We start from the raw sequence: 22,086 nt of genomic DNA on the forward strand, positions 1-22,086 counted from the left end.
ACAGCTCTGAAATTCTCGCACCAAGGTCAGGTCATCCGGGAACATTTGAGCTTGAGTCCCGTGGGTCTGCTGCAAGAACTTACTGAAGACCACAGGACTCCCTCCCCTGGAAGAACGCTTTGCTCCCCGGGTTCCTAACTGCCCCTTGCTGATTTGGCTTCCTGAGTGGACTAATTCCCAGCCTCAATCTACTCAGGTTTTGGTAGACTTTCGCTTCAAAAGCACTCCAAATTCCTTGCAACTGCTCCAGGAAAATGGTTTAGGATTATATAACCTCAAATTATAGCTACCCAATCTGTACCACCTGACACTTTTAAAATGAAGCATCCCTGAGGGTTGGAGAGACAGTAGAGCAGATAAGCATGTGATGTGCTTTATCCCAGAGTTCTTTCTCTGGCCCTCCATACTATTTTCTGTTTGAAAATGGAGAATTGGGGCCGGGAGATAGTATGGTGGGTAGGGCACTTGTCTTGCATACAGCAACACTGGTTTGATCCCTGGTACCAGATATGGCGCCCTGAGCACTACCAGGAGTGACTCAATCGCCCCCCCTCAAAAAAAAAAAAAGCATAGGGGGGAAAGGAAATCAGAATACACATATTTGCTTTTGGCTACAGAAAGAAACTAAGAGGCGAAGGAGATAGCTCAATGGGCTAGAGCGCATGCTTGCATGTGGGAATCCTGGGTTCAAATCCTGGCACTATAGGATCCAAGCACCACTGGGAGTAGCTCTGGAGCACTGCCAAATATGAGTCCAAAAAAGGAGGGTGGGGGAGAAATGTCAGGCAGAGAAGCCAAATTAGTAAATCAGCGGTTACTCCAGAGGTATGAGATGACTTCCCACCTGTGCGTTTCACACCAGAGGCGAGTTCTCTGACCACTGAGAGAGAAGAGAGCACCAATTCTGAGCACAGCAGACGAGTGCATGCACCCTCGTTCCACCCCAAGAAAGGAGGAGAGGAAGAGAAAAGGAGTTTTTATAAAAAAAAAGGGATTAATGCCAAGATCTTCCACTTTATTTCACATTTTAATTTTATTTACACTAATGGTAATACTGGGTTTTTTTGTTGCTGTTTTTCATTTTGGGGCATACTCAGGAGTTACTCATAAATTACTCATAAATTTCTGCACTCAGAAATTTCTCCTGACAGTGCTTGGGGGACCATATGGGATATTGGAGATTGAACCCAGGTCAGCCATGTACAAGGCAAATGCCTTATCCCCTGTACTACCTCTTTGGCCCCAATATTGACCTGTTTATTCTGAATGGGTTTAATTATTACTGGTTTTGGGGCCACACCTGGCAGTGCTCAGAGCTTACTCCTGGATCTGCACTTCGGGAACGACAAGGGAAGCAGGGGACTGAACTCAGTCACATGCAAGCCACGCACCATAACTGCTGTACCAGCTCTCTGGCCCAAGCAAAAGTCTTTTTTTTTTTTTTAAATCCAAGCAAAAGTCTTATAAGGATAAATCTGATTTAGAAATGTCAGTGTAAAATTATGGAGGTTGCTGTTATTTCAAAATTATGATTTCTTCCCTTTATTCACAAAAAGGCACAGAAGCTAGAAGTTGCTGAGAGCCCACACTGAGTACGCTGACTTCTACTTCCCTTTCTGTTTTTTTTTTAGGTCACAGGTGGTAGTGCTGAGGGCTTACTCCTGTCTCTGTGCTCAGGGTCACTCCTGGCAGGGCTCAGGGGAATAAGCAGTACCTGGGTCAAACCTAGGTCGGCTGCATGTGAGGCGAGCACCCCAACCTCTGTTATCTCTCTTAAACTGTAACTAAATATAGGGATCACAAAACACACACACACACACACACACACACACAGAAACGCGACATTAACAAAAAGCATCTCAAAACTCAATGTCCAAAAATTAAATGCTTAATTCAATGCTTAGTAAATCTGAGGTGCTTCAGGTGGAGCTCACTAGTATTTCATTGCTAGAGAGAAAAGGGGTCACATGAAAAAATTAAAACAGCACTGTTCTGACAAAACATTTCACTCTAAAAAGGAACCAGAAGTGCCTTCTGAGTGCTGTATCTGTGTCTTATAAACGGGAACCGGTAAGGGCCAATTCTGACCTGAAAGCAAAACAACTTGGAGCCACCACAGAGTTGCAATAAGAGGCACCAAGAGTCACAGAAAAGGAAAACAAACACACCTCCTACGGCCAAAGAGACAGTACAGCAGGTGGGGCACTTGCCTTGCACACTGCAGACCCAGCCAACCCAGGTCTGATCCCTAGCACCCACCCGGTCCTTCGGGCCCAGCAGCAGTGATGCCTGGCTGCAGGGCCAGGAGTAATTCCTAAGCACTGCTGAATATGGCCCAAAAGCAAACAAAAGACAAAACCTCAAAACCAACAACAAAAACCATTTCTTTACAACATCTAATACAGAAAGCCAGAACAAGTAGTACTTAAATTCCCTCTTAAAAGATGCAACTATACGGGGGCCGGAGCGATAGCACAGCGGGTAGGGTGTTTGCCTTGCACTCGGCCGACCCGGGTTCGATCCCCGGCATCCCATATGGTCCCCCCAAGCACTGCCAGGAGCAATTCCTGAGTGCAAAGCCAGGAGTAACCCCTGAGCATCGCTGGGTGTGACCCAAAAACGCAAAAAAAAAAAAAAAAAAAAAAAAAAGATGCAACTATGCAGGCCAGAGAGACACACAGGGGCTGAGGCGCTTGTATCGCATGCGATCAAACCCAGTTTGATCTCCAGCACCATTATGGCCCTTTGAGCACTACTGGGAATGACCCTCGGAACAGAAGCCAGGAGTAGGAGTAAGCCCTGAGCACCATGGACACAATCACACGCCCACCACCAAAAGAAAAGATAAAGTATCCAATGACGATCTATATAAGAGCAGAGCCATGGACCAGAGAGAGCGCCCGATGGGGCAGAGTGCCAGCTTTGAATGTGGGAGCCCCCCCTCCACACTGCACGGTCCCTCAAGTAGTGACCCAGGTACAGCCCGAGGGCACCGCCAAGAAAAGTCCAAAACCAAAAGAGGTGGGGGTGGACTGGAAAGATATTATAGCGGGTGGAGCAAGCACCTCTCTTGCACTTGGCTGACCCAATCTCAATCGCCAGCACTACATATGCCCACCTGCCTCAGCCCATCCAGGAGTAAAAAACCAGGAGTAAGTCCTGAGCACAGCTGGGTGTGCCCTAAAAATAAAATTTAAAAGAAAAAAAAAAAAAGGCAAGCTAGAAAGTCAGGCAAACTGTGGCCTGGTAGGGAAATGGAGGCGCCCGAAATATATAAAGCACCACCCTAGATGTACTCTGGCTACCAAGATCAGTGCATTCTCTGCCCTTTGGATATAACAACTAGTCCACAATAAATAAAGGTCCAAGAGGAGTGAGTCAGACAACAGTGAACGCGGTTGGCAGAAACAGGGGTGTAAAATATTGCTACTTAGGACATAAAAGGAAGCAAGTACCTGGGAGAAAAAGCCTGTCTCAGTGTAGAGGATACAAATATGGCCAAAAACAGAAAGCTGGTAGAAATAGGAACATTAAGGATGGTTCTAAGGGTTCAAAGGAAATGAGGAATGTGTTATTAGAACCAAGTGGAGGATCCTTCTTACACAGTGGCAGAAAGTTTTAGCTGGACTGCATCCTACAGCTGTGTAAGCAATGAAAAATGAATATCTGGTTGAACAGAATTCAAAGCACGCATTGGCTTCTCTGCTTCTTGGTGCTTACAGAACATTTAAGAGGAAAAAGATAGGGGCTGGAGAGATAGCACAGCGGGTAGGGCATTTGCCTTGCACGTGGCCGACCCGGGTTCAATTCCCAGCATCCCATATGGTCCCCCAAGCACCGCCAGGGGTAATTCCTGAGTGCAGAGCCAGGAGTAACCACTGAGCATTGCCGGGTGTGACCCAAAAAATGCGGAAAAAAAAAAAGAGGAAAAAGATAAATTAAGGGAAGAGTTAAGCAAAAAGAAACCTAGATTTGATGAGCTGGGAAATTCCCAAACTAGACTGCACAAAAATACTAAAATAGGAGATCTGCTGTCAGGAAAATGTACTCTGGAGAGAAGATCAAGATGCAGCTGGGTAAATTTTGCTAGACTCAAATAAATTAGGCATGTGACTCATGAACCCCCTCTGCAGATCTCACAGAAGCCAGGAATACAGATCACTATATTCAGGCAGCTCTCTGGAAGGCTTTTCTGATGGTAAGAGCCCTGTAACATACACAAGAGACACGAGATTTTTGTGGGTTAGCAGCTTGGAATGAAAGAAAGAGAAACCAGATGAAATCAAAGGAAGGCGCTGGGACTCCCAAAGTTCTACAGGAAATAGGTTGATTGTACTCAGCTGCAAACATGTGCTTCAAGGAAAGAAATGATGACCTTTAAAACAGAGCCCAGGGCTCAGAGGCCAAAATCCTGGGCCCAAACACAGGAGCCACCAAGTTTCCGGTAAGAGACAGAGGCAGGAAATGTACTGTCACTCTATATTTGCCTTTTCTGGATTTTTTTCCCTTCTTTTTGGTGCCAGAGATTGAATCCAGGTCTTGTACATGCGAGGCATGCGCTTGACCACTAAGCCACATCCCTGGCCCCCTTTCTGGACATTTTATAAAAACACAATCTTTAAAACATACAAGCCTTTTGTATGTTAACAACATACAATGACTTTTATTTCACTTAGCATATTTCAAAGTTCATCCATATTGTATCTGTTTGATTCTTTTATGTAGCAAATAACATTCCACTGTGTGAATAAACTAATTTTCCCCCTCATCCATTCACATACTGGTTACACTTGGCTGTGTTTGAGGGCAATTTCTAATTTGGTGCTCAGGGGACCATACAGTGCCTGGAATTAAGTCCAGAGCCACACACATGCCATACAGTACTGACCACTGAGTCACATCCCTGGCTCCCATTTGCAGACTTCTAAAAAAAAATCAGTTCTTGGGGCCAGAGTAATAGTATAGCGAGTAGGGCGTTTGCCTTGCAAGTGGCAGACCTGGATCTGATTCCCGGCATCCCCTATGGTTCCCCCAAGCACTGCCAGGAGTCATTCCAGAGTGCAAAGCCAGGAATAACCCCTAAGCATCACCTCATGTGGCCCAAAATGGGGGGGTGGGGGTATTTGTTTTATAGATATTTAGGTTGTCTAGATCTGTGGCTATTATCACTGTACAAGTTTTGGGGAACATACAGATATACATGACTTAAGTTTTTTGAGGAGGGGCCCAGTACAGCGGGTAGAATGTTTGCCTTGCACATGGCTGACCTGGGTTCGATCCTTGGCATCCCATATGGTCCCTCAAGCACTGCCAGGAGTAATTCCTGAGTGCAGAGCCAGTTGTAATCCCTGTGCATCGCTGGGTGGACCCAAAAAGCAATAACAACAACAAAAATTTTTCTCTTTTTTTTTGCTTTTTGGGTCACACCCGGTGATGCACAGGGGTTACTCCTGGCCTTGTACTCAGAAATTACCCCTGGAGGTGCTCAGGGGACCATATGGGATGCTGGGAATCGAACCTGGGTCAGCCGCATGCAAGGCAAATGCCCCACCCGCTGTGCTACTGCTCCAGCCTCAACAACAAAAATTTTTGAGGAATAGTCATACTCATACTGTTTTCCACAACAGTGACAGTTTTATGTTCCTTCCAGCAATGTATGAGATGGATTCTTTACATCTTCACCAACACACCTGTCTGTCATCTTTTATTATTACAGCTATATGAGAAGTGTTATCTCACTGTAGTTTTGATCTCTACTTCCCCAATGACTAATTATGTTACGGATCTTTTTATTCTGATGGAGAGAAATTAGAAGGTGAGTTTTGTGGACATACCCAGCAGTGCTGGAGAAACAGTACAGCAAATAGGGCATTTGCTGTAGATAGGGCTGTTCTGGGTTCAATCCCTGGCATTCCATATGGCCCCCTAGGCCACCAGGAGTGATCCCTCATCAAGAAGCCAGAAGTGGGGCTGGAGCAATAACACAGCGGGTAGGGCATTTGCCTTGCACGTGGCCGACCTGGGTTCGATTCCCAGCATCCCACATGGTCCCGTGAGCACCACCAGGCAGGGGTGATTCCTGAGTGCAGAGCCAGGAGGTAACCCCTGTGCATTGCTGGGTGTGACCCAAAAAGCAATAAATAAATAAAGCCAGAAGTAAGCCCTGATATTCAATCAGGTGTGGCCCCCAAACCAAAATAAACAAAGCTATTAATAAATAAAATCGAAGTGGACTCCTTATCCAGGTCAAATTTGGTAGGCAGGGAGGTTGGGCTTCATCCTTCTGTGCTCGGGGATCACTACTGACAGAGCTCTTGGCTGGTATTATGGTACCAAGGATCAATCCCAGGTTGGCAATGTGTAAGTCCTTTACTAGCTGAAATCTTTTTAAAAAGTAAGAGGCGATGAAGAGATAGTAGAAAGCTTAAAGTGCTTGCTTAGCATGAAGTTGTGTCTGCAATCCTGGTTCAAATCCTGTTACCCCATATGGGCCCCCAAGCACTACCAAGTCCCTGAAGAGTGCCACGAGTGGCTCAAATCCCTACCCTCCCCCACCACAAAAGAAAAAAGCAATCACAATGGAAAAAATAGAATTTAATAAAAAGAAAAGAACCTGAGTGTGGCAGACTGGTGTTTGATCCCCATCACCAACCACATATGAGCCCCAAGCTTGCCAGGAGTGATCCCTGTGCACAGAGCCAGGAGTAAGCAGTAAGAATTTCTAGGTGTGGCCCTCCCAAGAAAGCCCCAAAAAATATAAATAATAAAAGAAAAGAGCTGGAGAGAGTATAGCAGGGAGGGCACCTGACTTGCACTAGCTGACCTGGGTTTGATCCCTGTCATCCCGTATGGTCCTAGTCAGGAGTGAGTCCTGAGCATGGCCAGGTGTGACCCCAAAATAAAATAAAACAGAGAAAGAAGCAACTTCTCTCCATGCGACCAATGATCTGCCCTACAATTTTCCTCACAAATAAACTGGAAAAAGAGAAAACAGTCACAAAGATCTTGTTTGTGCAGACTGCTTTTTTCAAAACCTACTACATGCTACTACATGCTACTGGAAATACAGCTGAAAGCCAGACAATCCGAATTCACAACCAGGGACTAGGGATGTAGCTCACTGGCAGAACCCCTGCTTGCAGAAATGAAACCAGGAGTGGGATCCCTAGCACCACCATGCAAGTAAAGTGCAATCCCAGCAGCGTTACCATCCATGCTATCAGAAGCCCAGTGTGCAACCACTAACAAGCACCGCCACTAAAGCATGTGGCCGCTGGCAGGCACCTTCATCAAGAAGAACCTCAACCAAGCACGTGATAGCAAGTGAACACCACAGTCCAAAGTGGGCATGTACACCAAAACTAGAGCATTCAACCAAAGCGTGGGCACTGCAAACAAGTGTGACCTACTTTCACTGCAACAACAAAGAGAAGGTGGAAAAAACAGGTATTTGTTAATTTCATAAGCGGCAAGGAGCTGCTTCTGTTTTTCATTTTTGGAGGTGCTCAGGAGACCGTATGTGGTGTAGGGAACTGAACCCAAGTAGGCTGTGTGGAAGTCGAGAACCCTACCTTCTACCATGGCTCAGGCCTTGAAGCAAGAACTGTTCAAAAGATACAGATAATAATACAGTACTGCAGGGTGCAGCCTCCAAACAAAAAGTAAGGGAGCCATGATTACAGAGAAGTTGAGTATGGAAAAAGCAATGAATATTTTGTTCACTTTGTTATTAAAAAAGAGAAAGAGAAAAGAATTCACCACTCTGAACAAATGTGTTTACTAAGGGTGGAGCAGGAAACGTCCTGCCTGTCAAACCCTTAAACAAAGCAGAGCTAAGAAGCGCTGCCTACAATTAGGCCTTAGTCATGAACCCACTGCACCCACGCCTTTTTAGCAGATATGAATTAGAATGCATCTCATGCCTCAGTACTTGGTCTCTGGAATAACTGTTCTTAACTAAACAGGGACAGATGTACTCAGATCTGGTCAAGGTCCCCTCAAAAGCCTGAAGGCAGGAAAGTATTGCCTCAAATCAGACACACATTAAGTGTCCTCTTCCTCTCTTGCTGGGTGCAATTTGTGCCAGACCCAGGATGTGATCTTTCCTTCTGATGTTCTCAACCTTCCTAGTTCCTGCACTTTACCTTTAGCCGGCCCAAATGGAATTCAGCTCCGCATTACGTATTTCTACACTGCAACAGACACTGTAGACCTTTGCACACAGAGAAAGTGCAGGCAGGCATCAGGGAGCTAGCTCAGCAGTCAGGGGTGTGTGCCTGCATACACAGGGACCCAAGTGCAAAGCCGGCTCTGTACTGGTGTTCCCCAGTCCCACATCACGGGTGTGACCCTGAAGGCTCCCAAGCAATGTCAAGAGTGGTCCTGGTGGCCATTGGCAATGTCAGGCCCAAGAAGCACTGCTTGGTGGGGCTCACTGAACGGTCCTGCCTAGCTGACTGAGCACTGTCAGGCTCCTGGGAGCAGCATCCTCACGATCCCCACAGAAAAGCTCTAGTGCAGTAGAGATGGTGTGTTTAAGTATAAATTTAAGGGGCCAGAGCAATAGTATACAGTGGGTAGGGTGTGCCTTGTCCGTGGCCAATCTGGGTCCAGTCCCCAGCATCCCACCAGGAGTGATGCCGAAGCGCAGTCAGGAATAGGCCCTGAGTACTGCAGGGTGCAGCCTCCCAACAAAACAAAAGAAAAATTTAAATGTAAGGCAACTAAATGTCAGGGTTGGAAAGATAGTACAGTAAGCAAGGTACTTACTTGCTTTCTATGTGGCCGAACCCCACCATGATCCCTGAGAGCACAGCCAAGAGTGGCCCATCCCCCTACCCCCACTGCCAAACAAAAAAAACAAACAAAAAACCCAAATAAATGAAGGTTCAGCAAGACCCCAGTTGTAAGTCCCTGCAGCCTGCTGCTGTGTGAACTGATGCAGAGGAGTCTCATCCAGGGATGCCAAACGGAATGCTGGAAGTTGATATTATCCTTATCTCCTACCACCGCAGGCAGTTATTTTTATTTCCTCAACCTCCTTTAAGCAGAGGTAAGGTATAGAAATGAAGGTGTTACGGAATGAAAATGAATGTCTGCATCTGAAGAGATAGTACAGTGGGCTGCATACAGCTAACCTGAAAAATAGTCTGGCAGGTTCTTAAAGGCTAGCCATAGAGTGATCATCTGATTCAGCAATTCCACCCATAGATATACACAAGATAAATTGGAAACATTATATCCATAAGAAAACTGGTACACCAATGTTTATAGCAGTGTTATTTTAAGAGGCAAAAAAGAAACTACCTGAATGTCCATTAACTGATGAATGGATAAGCAATGTGACAGAGCCATAGAACAGTATACATGTCAGGTCAGAGAGATTATATAGTGGGTAAGGTGCTTTCTGCCTGTCACACAGTAGACACAGTAACACACATGGTCCCCTAAGCCCCTCAGGAGTGATCCCTGAGGGAAGAGCCAGGAGTAAGCCCTGAGCACAGCTGGATGTGGCTCAAAAACAAACAAACAAACAAAATTTTGTCAGTAAAAAGGGGCAAAATACATGATACAACAAGGTTCATGAATGAACCTTTTAAAGATGCCAAGTGAGAAGGGAGAGAGATAGTATAGTGAGTAAAGCTCTTGCCTTGCACAAAGTTTACCCTGGTTTGATTCCCGCCACTCCATATGGTTCCCAAGGCCCTGGCAGGAGTTTTCTCTAAGTGCAGACCCAAGAGGAAGCTCTGAGCACCACCTGGTATGGTCCCAAGCCAGACCAAAGCAAAAAACACATGCTGGGGCTGGAGCAATAGCACAGCGGGTAGGGCCTTGCACGTGGCCGACCCGGTTCGATTCCCAGCATCCCATATGGTCCCCTGAGCACCGCCAGGAGTAATTCCTGAGTGCAGAGCCTGGAATAGCCCCTGTGCATTGCCAGGTGTGACAAAAAAAAAAAAATGCTAAGTAAAATGAGTCAGTCACAAAGATAGATACTGTATTACCACAGCTAGCAGGGTTACTGAGTATTGAGAGAAAACAGATAGTGACTGCTAAAGGGTACAGAGTTTCTTTCCTTTTTGGGCCACACCTGGCTTTGCTCAGCACTTACTCCTGGCTCTGCATTCAGGGATCACTCCTAAAGGGCTTGCGAGACCATATGAAGTGGTCCCCATATGGCATGGCGGGGATCCAACCCAGGTCAGCTGCATGCAAGACAAGCACCCAGCCCCCATCTCTGCCTGCAAGGCAAGCATTTCTCAGCCCCCAAGGGTATGGAGTTTCTTACAGAAAATGTTCTAAGAGCCAGGAGTAAGCCCTGAGCATTGTCAGGTGTGGCTCCCCCCCACCCCCAAAGTGAGAGTTAGATTGTTCAAAAGGCAAGAGTGCATGATTTGCATGTGGGAGTCTCAGGTTCAATTTCTGGCATCACATGGCCCTTCCCAAGACATCACCAGATGTGGTTCCCAAAAATAAATAAAATGAGAGTGTAGCAATGATTGCATAACCTTATGACCATCCTAAAGACATTATCAATGAGTGACTTGTGTTCAAGAAATTAAATCTCAATAAAGCTAATATAAAAAGAGGAAAACGAGGTGGGGGTGGGCTGGGTGAAGAGACGGTACATGCAGCCTATCTGGATTTAATCCCTGGGATCCCATATGGGTCCCAAGCCTGCCAGCAGTGATCCCTGAGCACAGAGGCAAGACTAAACTCTAGTATAGCCAGATGTGGCCCCCAAACAAAGCACAAGATAAAAAGAAGAAAAGAAGGGCTGGAGTGATAGCACAGTGGGTAGGGCGTTTGCCTTGCACGCAGCTAACCCGGGTTCAATCCCTGGCATCTCATATGGTCCCCCAAGTACTGCTAGGAGTAATTCCTGAGTGCAGAGCCAGGAGTAACCTCTGAGCATCGCTGGATGTGACCCAAAGAGCAAAAAACAAAAAAGAAAAGAGGGGGGCCGGAGCAATACAACAGAGGGTCAGATTCTTGCCTTGCACACAGCAGACCTGGTTTCCATCCCTGGCACCACATATGGTCCCAAGCCCCGACAGGAGTGAACCATGAGTGCAAAGTCATGAATAAGTACTGAGCACTGCCCTGTGGCCTCAGAACAAAACAAAAACAAAAAAGGAGGGGGAGAGCGAGGGGAGAAAAGAGGGCCAGGAATGTGGCTTAGTGGCAGAGTACAGCCTTGTATGTATAATTAAAAAAGGTTTTTCAGATATACTTATGGCAGAGTCCTCCCCAGTCCATCTCTGTGCCCCCTGCTCTCAGGGATCCTTGCAATGACATGCTCACAGACATAAACCTGGGCATTCTGACCCTGATAAGACCATTTTGACAGTGCCTGCTTCAGAACCTGCTTTCTCCAGCTGGGACCTCCACCATTAAAAAAAAAAAAAAAAACCATCAAAACATCCAATAAGATCTTCTAATTTCCCCAACTGACTTATTTAAATATGGTTTATCCACACTGGTATTTAATCAAGGGCATAAATAACTCTCATTTTTCATTCTTGTTTGTTTTTGGGCCTCACCCGGTGATGCTCAGGGTTTACTTCTGGCTCTGTATTCAGGGATCACTCCGGGCGGGCTCAGGGGATCATATGAGATGCCAGGGATTAAACCCAGGTCTGTCACGTGCAAGGCAAGAGTCCTACTCTCTGTACTATCGCCCCCACCCTGCATCTGCTTTTAATTATGGGCATGTAATTCTGTGTCCTAGAATGACAGTACCACAGCTGGGCACAGGGTGATCAGAGTGACAGATGGGTGGAGAATCAGCACTGGCGCTACAAGGCGGGCTAAAGAGCAGGCTCTGAGCATAATTAAGCCCCAGGGATCAGTCCCTTCCGGCCTCTATTCTGCTTCATTTTTGCTAAAACACATCTGCCTCAGAGAGAACAGAGATGAAAAGAAGGAGGTCACATGAAACTCATGGCACTCCCCCCCCCCCCCGCCCTGCCCACTGCCTCCAGTCCAGGGCAAGAGTTTGTTCACAGTGAAAATATTCCCCGTCCCCCCCACATGAAGCTTCTATGCTCAGGGACTCCCTCAGGCCCTCAGTCTCTATGAGCACCACCTTCATTACTTAATAAAAGGGACAGTAACCCTTCTAGGTCCGCATGCCAGGACCATGTGGGACTCGTGTGAGTTTTCCCTGAGGGCCTCTGGCCAAGGACAGAGTCAGAAATGAGCCCTTCTACAGAAGCAGCTGGAACCTAAATGAGCACCCTACAGGATTCATGGAACTGAATCATGACGGAGGGTGCTGGCAGTGAGCCTGGGCCTCCATGCTGGGTGCCTAACTGGCACCCTCTCTACCCCTATACTAGACATGTAGGGAAACTCATGAAGTGCTGCAGGCAAAACCAACAGAGCACATGACCTATCCATGAACAGTCACTTTCTCCCCAATTTCCAGGCAGAGCGGTTCCAGAGTTGGTGTCACGCCCTTTCCCTTTCCCAGCCTCTCTGCCAGGGGCCTTCCCACCCTTACCCGTGTCTTGGCCTTCAGGAACACATGGCTCTCCATATCCTTGCTGGATTTACTGTGGGCCACGCCAGCTTTTCTCATGGCATCCTCGCTGAAACACAAAGGGAGAAAGATGTTAAAATACACCAGCATATCTTTTTGTTTGCTTTTGGGCCACACCTGGCAGTGCTCAGAGATTACTCCCGGCTCTGTACGCAGGGATCATTCCTAGACAGGACTCAGGGGATAATGTGGGGTACCAGGGATCAAATCTGGGTCAGCTGCATGCAAAGCAAGTGCTGTACCCACTATACTATCTCTGCAGCCCTACCATTTCCCTTGGCAGCAGGCCCGACATAGTGGCTGCCTCTGGGTGACCGGGACACCAGTCTGGCTGGGTCGAGAAGACGTGTGAAGGAAGGGCACTCAACAAAGCAACGAAGGACAGCTAAGGACAGCTAAGCAGACAGGAGGGAGAAATGGGAAAGTCACCAGGGAGCAAAGCTACTTTGCTCCAGGGGGTGAGGGCCAAGCCTGGGATCATTCACTAGCACCACAAATTTAAATGCACAGCTGAGTGGCCAGCTGGCCTCTGGAGGGTCTGCTTCTTTCAGTAAGGCAGTGGGGGCTGGGGGTGGGCTGGGAAGAAAATACAGGGATTAGGGCACATTCAAGGATCCAGTTCAATTCCTGGTACCACAGAGTCCTTGCAACTCTGCATCCTTGGGCCCTCACACTGCCCTGCTGGGCCTGCTGGCCAAGAATCCCAGAGGCCTCTGGGCTACCAGAGCACCACTTGAGAGGCCCCCATCAGAAAAGAGCAACGGGATGGGGATGGGGGGCTTAGAAGAGGGCTCAAAGGACTGGAGCATGTGCCTTGCATGTGGGAGCCCTGGGTTTGATTCCTTGAACCCTATGGTCCCCTGAGCACCATCAGGAGCAACCCCCAGCACTGCTGGTGTGGTCCCAACAACAATTAAAAAAGGAAAACAACTCAAAAGAGCAATGGGAGGGGCTGGAGCAATAGCACAGCGGGTAGGGCGTTTGCCTTGCACGCGACCGACCTAGGTTCAATTCCCAGCATCCCATATGGTCCCCTGAGCACTGCCAGGAGTAATTCCTGAGTGCAAAGCCAGGGGTAACCCCTGTGCATCGCCAGGTGTGACCCAAAAAGAAAAAAAAAAGAGCAATGGGAGCCAACCTCCCGCCTCTGGCCTCCTCAATAAAACCTAGAACCAAGGGCCATGCCAAGTTGCCTCCTACTTCCTCCCAAGTCAATATCCCTGCGTGAAACAGGTTCTCCAGGAAGGATAAAGGACACAGCCCCAGCTTCAAAACCTCTAGCCGGGGGTGGGGGGTTGGGGGGGGCGGTCAGGAGACAGGCCACACAACTGTGTCAAGCATCACAGAACCAAGACTGCTGATACAGGACAGGAAGCCCTGGGGCCCTATCACAGGCCTCATTCCACTGAGGCACGCCAAGCCTCTCCGGGCTCCAAGGCACGGGTCTGAAATGGGGTGCACAGCCGGCATGAGGCAAAGCCTGGCACGTCTGCTCGAAGCCTGCCTCCTCCCCCACAAGATGGGCCTCTGGTGCCTGTCTCCCCAGCACAGGACCTGCTGATGAACGAACAAGTCTGTCAGGGCTCTGCTGCCTCACTGTGACGGAACTAAACAAGGCCAGTCCATCCAGTGCCAGAAAAAGAAAGCTCTCTGACCACTGCAAGCACAGGACCCCCAGGGTACTGGAAGAATGTGCACATCGACGGCAAGAACATGTTTGCAATCAAATACCAGAGATGTCCACATCCGTATTCCCATAAAGAGAGCAGGAGAAGGACACTCACTGCCTGCCACCCGCTGGGAAACTACCCTGGTCAGTTTCCTCACTCCCGCATGAAGGTCACAAGAGGCTCCTGCGGAAAGACAGAGTGAGGGGAAATGTGACCAGGGCCACAAGAGAGGCAAGAGGCACACGGGGGAGGACAAGGCAAGATCTGACTGGTGGAGAAGTGAGCCCCCAAAGTCCAGGTGGGACCTACATGCACATCTGAGGCCGCTGGTGTGGGGAGACCCTGTCCGAGTGGAAACACAGAGGCACCACCTGGTGTGCCCTCCTCTGGGGGTCACTGCTTGGTGGGGGTGGGGGTTGGGGGGATGTACAAGTACAAACTATTTGGCAACAGTAAAAAGTTTCTGGATGTGCAATAAATGAAAATTAATTCAAAAGATGAACCCAAGGTACTTTTGGCAGTGCTGGTCTGTTGCATTTCTTGGGCAAAATAGGGGTTTCAAGTTGAAAACAATTCCAGCAGCCCTGCTGAGTCACTGAGTTTTCCCACCCACAGAGGGGACTGTGCAGACCCATTTCAGCAGGTGCCCACCTGCATATCCTGGACAGTGCCTGGTCCTCTCCTGCCTTCCAACAGCACCCCTACCTGAGGGCCACAGGGGTCACCTAAGGAGAGCAGGAGACACAGGCTAACGGTTCAGGCAGCCTGGGTGAGAACCAGGGAGACCATAGTAGAGGGCTGCTGAGGGTTTTGGGGGTGGTATGCAATCACACTGATGGGTTCTGCACCTAGGACAGAGCAGGAGGCCCCAAAAGGGCCTGGATACCCCAACTGTGGCAGACACTTGGCATATGCATACAGACAGGACACAGTCTAAAGGGAATAGCTCCGAGATGGTGGCCCTCACCAGGTCTGAAGGCACCTGTATGGTGAGCCAAAGGCAAGGCAGCACTGGACACCCAGGGACCTGCTGGAGGGGCACTCTTGTCCATCTTGGTCAGGACAACAAGGTGTCAATGTGACAGCGAGTGACACAGAACCTGGGGATCATCGACAACCAGGGGCCAGAAATAGATACAGCGTAGCCACAGGAAATGGAACGAGACAAATGGCCAGCTCTGGTCCCAAGCTGGGAAAGGTGCTGAGGAGCCCCAGAGGCAGGGTGTTCCTCCACCAGGCCCTGCTGGCCGCTGCCAGGCTGTTCAGACAGACCCCGCATGTTTGCTAGCTGAAGAACAAACACAAGTCCTGGAACGGTGCTCAGTTTTGCAATCCACACCTTAGAAGTGTTGCAGATCCAGTTCTTCCCTTTTGGGTGGCAGGAGTACTGGGGATGGAACCCTGGGCTTCATACACGCAAACTGTGCACTTTCCTACAGAGCCCCATTCACCACAGGGCCACGCTCCTAGCTCCAGTCTGCCGATCACACACCAGACAGCAGAAGATGAGGCAAGAAAGAAACCTGGCAATTATGCTGTTAATATTCTACATCTTTCTCCGAGGAAAGGGCCTATCTTTCCTTTTCAGCTGCCTCAGCATTCTGTCAAAGGCACCTGTGTGATCTGCATTAGGAGGGCATGTCACAGTGCATCTGACGCCCAAGCTCAGGGGTGGGTGCCTGCCCATCCTTCCACACCGGGGGGCTGACACACCATCACGAGGATGTTCCCCAAAGCCCCCCTCCTTCCTCCCCGACCCAGGCTCTGCCACTCAGTGCTAGTCACTCTGTACCTGGCAGGCCACACCTCAGCTTCCATCTCCGGAAAACATTCCTTCCAGGAACTGTGACTTAAATGGTGGCGAGGGAGACATAACAAGAACAGTCCCGGGGCTGGAGCAATAGCACAGCGGGTAGGGCGTTTGCCTTGCACATGGCTGACCCGGGTTCGAATCCCAGCATCCCATATGGTCCCTCCGAGCACCGCCAGGAGTAATTCCTGAGTGCATGAGCCAGGAGTAACCCCTGTGCATCGCCGGGTGTGACCCAAAAACCAAAAAAAAAAAAAAAAAAAAAAAACCAAAACAGTCCCAAACGCCAAGAGATTACATAATTAGAGAGAAAACTAAAAGAGCAATGAGCCACAAGGCGCTTTATCCCTGCGCAAGCAAGCTTGGAGAACTTCCGGGAGGCCAGGAAGAAGATGCTTTGCCCCATTGGGGAGGTCAGCGAGCAAAAAAGGTCAGCTCACGAAGGCGGCCCACAGTCTCAGAGTATCCACTGCCACCAAGGAGGCATCAGCACCAGAACAGAAGGGGTCTGGTGGCTTCCCCCTGGGCATGACAAGATGGACAGAGGACTGACACTAGGCCAAGCATACGGCTGTCCTCTGCACCCAGTAAGTGTTCGGCTGTCATCTGGTTATCATTATGACTCCCCAGGGGAACCTCACTGATGGCACAAGCATCATGAGCTACCGCCGTCGGGTTCAGCAGAGGTGTGTCACTGTCCAATCCTGCCCAGCAGGGACACAGAGGACAATGCCCTGCCAGCAGCACTGCACCCAGACCCGGTGTGCACTGGAGAGGCCTCTTCACCTCCCCTGCCTCCTCCACTCTCAAGCCCACATCCTCTCCCCTCTTGTCATGGCACTGGGGGCCAACCCTCCAGCTGGGCCTGTTTCGGGTCACACTCTCTGACACTGGGGCTTAGTTTTGTTCTGTGTTTCAAAGCATATCCAGCAATGTTCAGGGGCCAGAGAGCTGAAGACAGAGTCAGGGATCAGCCTGGTGTTCCCACATGCAGAGCACACATTCTAGCCCCCTGCTCACCTCCCCAGGCTTCCTGGTCCTATTCTTTTCCCACCATCTCCGTCAGGTCGTCAAGTCAGACCACTGCAATGAGCAGGGTGAGCAACCCAGGCTGCGTTCCCTTGCCTCCAAGTTTTGGCTCCTCCCGACAAGGCCAGTAGCCTGTCCAGATAAGGAGTGCACATGCTCCTGGGGCCCCTGCCTCGCACACCCGCTGTTCCCACTGCAGCCACTTCAACCACACCTGAGGCATCTTCGGTGGATGCTTGCTGGTTGCCTGCCAGGCCACTGTCCTCTATCTTGAGGGCAGAGACTGACATCCACCTTGGCCTGCAGTAAGCAGTGATCAGCACCACACAGCACCATCGCCTGTTCAGAACCCAAGGAGAGGCGATGCTCTGTATGCTGATGAGACACACGTGCAGAACAAAGACCCAGCGAGGCAGGCACAGGGGAAACAACCCCCAAACAAGCATGTGCAGGTAGCAGTGGAAGGCATGTGCTGGGTCAGGGGGAAGTACTGAGCAGCTGGACTGCAGGTTAAAGAGGGAGGGCCTGGGCACAAGTATCATACAAACTGGGGCTCTAATTCTGATGTGGTCATCTGCCAGCTCCTGGCCTGGGAGGAGGCATCCCATCCCCACAAGTGCATGCTTTCATAAAAGAGATCTGAAAGAGCGGAGGCCAGGGAGAAGGGAGGTACATGAACAGGCAAGATGTGAGAAACCCGGCCTGCCTGCTCCTCCTTCACCTCCTCCCTATCACCAAATTGGGAAACTCAATTTGTTACTAGTCATTTCTAGTCCATGCAATCTGAATCAATGGACTAAAGTAATAAAAACTGAAGGGCAGGGGCCATCGGGACACTACAGGGGTGAAGGTATGCACCCTGCACATGGCCGAGTCTGTTTCGATCCCTGGCATAATGCCCTTGGAGCACTACTTCCAGGTGTGGTCCCTGAGAAAAATCACCTCAGGGCCCAGGGAGCACCACATTCTTGCACCCTGTTGGCTAAGAACTGCTAGCAGGACCTCTGGGCTTTGTGAACACCCCTTGGGAGGTCTCATCCTCTCTCATCCTCCTCACACTCCCCTACACCCTCACAAAAGAGGTGTCCCTGGGAAGGTGCATCAGACATAAGCTCATAAGCTGGCTATGTGCTAATGGTCCAGTTTGCCATGATGCCGGCCATGGTCTTGGGCAACAACTCCAGCAACTGAGTGTCCTCACTGAAGATGAAGGACAGGACCAGGGCCCATTACGAGGCTGATCTGCGAATTAATGAGCTAATATCACAGAAACTTGGCATACAAAGTACTAACGACAAGAAAGTGTGTGCTAAAGAAATCAGAGAACAGTTTGTTTAGCTGCACAGTAAGGCTGCATCCCAAAATACCCCTAAGGCTCCCTTCTGAACAGATGATGGCAGAGAATGCATGCTGCTCCCTCATGCAGAGCTGTTCTCCCTAGGAGTATGCCCTGTGCAGCCAGCTCCACAGCCCCAGTGGGCTACAGATGCCCTCAGAAAGCACCACCACACAGGTCCCACGCTAGGGAGCACGTTAGCTGGCTTCCCCTGCCCTTCCATCCACACTCCATACCAGTTTAGGCTGGATGCCACTCACCTCCCAAGCACCCTCTTTAACACTGCCCCTTCTCTGGGTCGACCTTCTTCTCCCATTGCCAAACCCATGCTTGCAGTCCCAGAAGAGCGAGTTCCCCTGGTCTCCTGTTAGAACAGGAAGGTGCTTTCCTCCCCACATTCCAGCCCTCAGGTAGCAAGGATAGCCTCACCTACCTCTGCGACAGCGTATCTACTGCGCAGTGGAAATTTCTCCTGATTTGAGTACCACAAAAGCCCAGTGTGGGGTTAAGTCACACCTGGCACACACAAGGTCCTAGATCTGAACCCTGGCCCTGCTGAAGATGGCCCTGCGGCCCAAACATTGTCTAGCCCAAGCATCAGCAGAATGGCCCCAGTGCCCAACACTGCGAGGCGTGGCTCATTGTTTTTGAAAAATCAAATCTTGGGGGTTTGAAGATGGCTCAGTGGGTCTGAGCAATAGTATAGGGTTAAAGTACTTGCGTGAAACATAGCTGACTCTGGTGGGATCCCAGGTACTGCACATGGTCCCCCAAGTATCACCAGGAGTGATCCCTAAGCAGAGAGTCCAGAAGAAGCTCTGAGCACCACTAGGTGTGGCCCCAAAACAAAGTATATAAAAATAATGTCTGTCTTGCAAGTACAAGGCTGGTAAGGCTATGAGTAATCCCTAACACCATTCTGCATGCCCGACTGATGCCAAAGGCTCTATTGTTTGGGGTTCCCAGTACCACAAGGTGATCTGTGACGCACTGCAATTAAAGTACCTGCAAGTACTGCACTATGTGACCCCCCCCCCCACGCACAGACACATAGTATGTGACCCTGATGAACACTGCAACCCCATATATAGATCCCTGGTCATCAAGGAACCACCACCACAAAGATGGGGATGTGGAGGCAGGGAGCTGGGGGAGGAGGGGAGGGAGAGACACACAAAGCAATGGCCTCTCTGGAACAGGAGGAATTTTTCCCAGCCCTAGCACACCCTCACCACATCCGGAGAAAAAGGTTCCTGTGAAGATGCTGCCACCAAGTGTGCAGGATACTGGCCCACCAGGATCGGTACAACCCCTTACCCTGTGTGAAAACCTGCACCATCAGAACACCAGAGGACAACTACAAGAATAGCAATACCATACTGGGGAGAGAAAGCTTCCCCTGATCTCCAGAAGTAGGCTCCATAAAGGGAAAACAATTTCACAAGATTAAAAAAGACTCAGCCACATTTTTACCAGCCATACTTTGGGCCATGAGCAGCTGTAACCCAGCCCAACATGCAAGAGGCAAGGCTCGGGCAGTTCTGCTCTCTATCTGGGTACACCCTCACCCTGAGCCTCTGCAACGGCCCCACATCTCCAGGGGCAAGCTACCACAAGGGTTGGTCAATGTTTGGTAAAGCACAGTTCAGGCCTGAATCTACACTAACTGCTTGCCCACTTGCTTTCACCTTCACAGTCTGGCCAATATGGCAAATCAAGACTCCAAGGAAAGCAGAAATTTGGGGGCAAACAGAAATTCGGCAAAGAAATGTCCGGAATGCTCTTTAGAGGCCCACAATGGCTCTGTTGTAAAGACACCTACTTGCCTTGTAAGCCTGAGGCCTGGAGTTCCGAGCGCTGCCCACACACACCAATCCCAGTCCCTGGGGTTCTGGCCCTGTGACAGAGCATGTGATCCTGGGAAGCAGGACAACTAAGAGCTGTCCAAGCCCCATGGCCAGGAGGGTGACCCCAGCGAGCAATCCCCAGCCTCCCCTGTGGCCCCCGATCCCCAGCAGAGTGATCCGAGTACTTAGCCAGAGTAATCCCTCAGCATCACCTGGCGTGGGCCAAAAACAAACATGTTTAAAAGTTTTAAACAAGGAGAAGAGGACTGGCTCTCAAACCCTGGGGCAGAGTCAGACAGAGGTGGAGGGAGGCTCCCAGGATCATCCCTGAAGGCGGCATTCCAGTTCTGGGAGGTAAGTGGCTGAGGAGGCCCAGTGAGATGGCCCAGCAGCACTGAAACAGAGATGTTTCTCAATCCTCCAGGAAGAACTTCCAACCTAGATGTCTATATATATCCAACCTGGCCCAGCTGCCAGAAACTGAAACCCGTGAATCCTCTCTCTGGAAGCTAGGGGAAGGAGGGAGAGAACCACAAAAAAACAGGACCCAGGATGTGGAAAACAAGAGACGGGAGCCCCGGCAACCAGGGCTATCCTCACTGTGCCCTTCAACCACTGACCAGAAGCCTCCCGAGGGAGGGCCAGGGAAAAAGCCAGAACTGACCCCTGAGTGCTGATAACTGTACCGAGAGGCCACTGGAAGATAAGGGAAGAATCATCAAAACATATCTGGGAGTTGGGGGAAAGGCCACTATTTTCTTGGGAGGAAAGAGAAAACCATCACAGTCTACCACTATTGCTGAGCTGTCAATGTCACTTCCATGGGCATAAGCACTCCTTACTGGGGGTAGAAGGAAGAAGCTGAGACACGTAAGAGCTGTAAAGAGAGGGGTCGGAGCAATAGTACAGCGGGTAGGGCATTTGCCTTGCACACAGCCGAACTGGGTTCGATCCCTGGCATCCCATATGGTTCCCCAAGCACTGCCAGAAGTAATTCCTGAGTGCAGAACCAGGAGTAACCTCTGAGCATTGCTGAATGTGACCCAAAAAAGAAAAAAAAAAAAAAGAGCTGTAAAGAGAAAGTCAATAGGTAGTTCACAAACTCATACATGAGAGTTCACAGTGATTCAATTAAAAAAAAAAACAATACTCATGCATGAGAGGAACTCATATACACTTCTTAGACCCAGGTACACATCAGAACCTTGAAAGCACCAAGAGTAAAAGGAAATGCTTGGTGAGGAGGGAACCACCCCACAAGTCCTCAGAAAAACATATGTTCATAATATTACCCTGCTGAAGTCCTAAAAGCAATGAAAAGCTGGGAAGTAGACTAGAGACTGAACACGATGGTCACTCAATACCCCTGTTGCAAACCACAACACCCAAAAGGAGAGAGAGAAAACAAATTGGAATGCCCTGCCACAGAGGCGGGGTGGGGTGGGGGGAATGAGATTGGGGGGTGGGAGGGATACTGGGTCCATTGGTGGTGGAGAATGGACACTGGTGGAGGGATAGGCTCTTGAACATTGCATGAGGGAAAAACAAGCACGAAAAGGTGTGAATCTGTAACTGTACCCTCACTGTGACTCACTAAAAAAAAAAAAATTTAAAAATTTTAAAAAAAGCAATGAAAAGCTGAATAGCAAACTACACATAAGTGTATGCCACAAAACCCGTATCGAGAAATAGTCCCCAGCTGCTCTTAAGAAACGTCTCATTCAGACAGGGGAGACAGCTCCTAGGACGGGCACACACAGGAGTCCCTGATTGATCCCCAACACCGTGGTCCCTGTGCACTCCAGGTGTGTGCCACCCATCACCCGCCAAGTAAAGCTTCCATTTCACCA

At 49.5% G+C, this 22,086-nt stretch overlaps 1 protein-coding gene across 5 annotated transcripts in view; it reads right to left on the reverse strand.

The window, feature by feature from the left end:
• Positions 1 to 22,086, reverse strand: part of MED15 (mediator complex subunit 15) — a 68,293-nt gene that overhangs the window by 29,326 nt on the left and 16,881 nt on the right. For all 5 annotated transcript variants that reach the window (XM_055118821.1, XM_004607592.2, XM_055118823.1 and 2 more), the window contains exon 2: positions 12,506 to 12,593. In XM_055118821.1, the coding sequence (XP_054974796.1) occupies positions 12,506 to 12,593 (88 nt within the window). The remainder of the gene's footprint in view (positions 1 to 12,505; positions 12,594 to 22,086) is intronic.

The sequence above is a fragment of the Sorex araneus genome, chromosome 11 (assembly GCF_027595985.1).
Source record: "Sorex araneus isolate mSorAra2 chromosome 11, mSorAra2.pri, whole genome shotgun sequence".
Taxonomy (NCBI): Eukaryota; Metazoa; Chordata; class Mammalia; order Eulipotyphla; family Soricidae; genus Sorex; species Sorex araneus.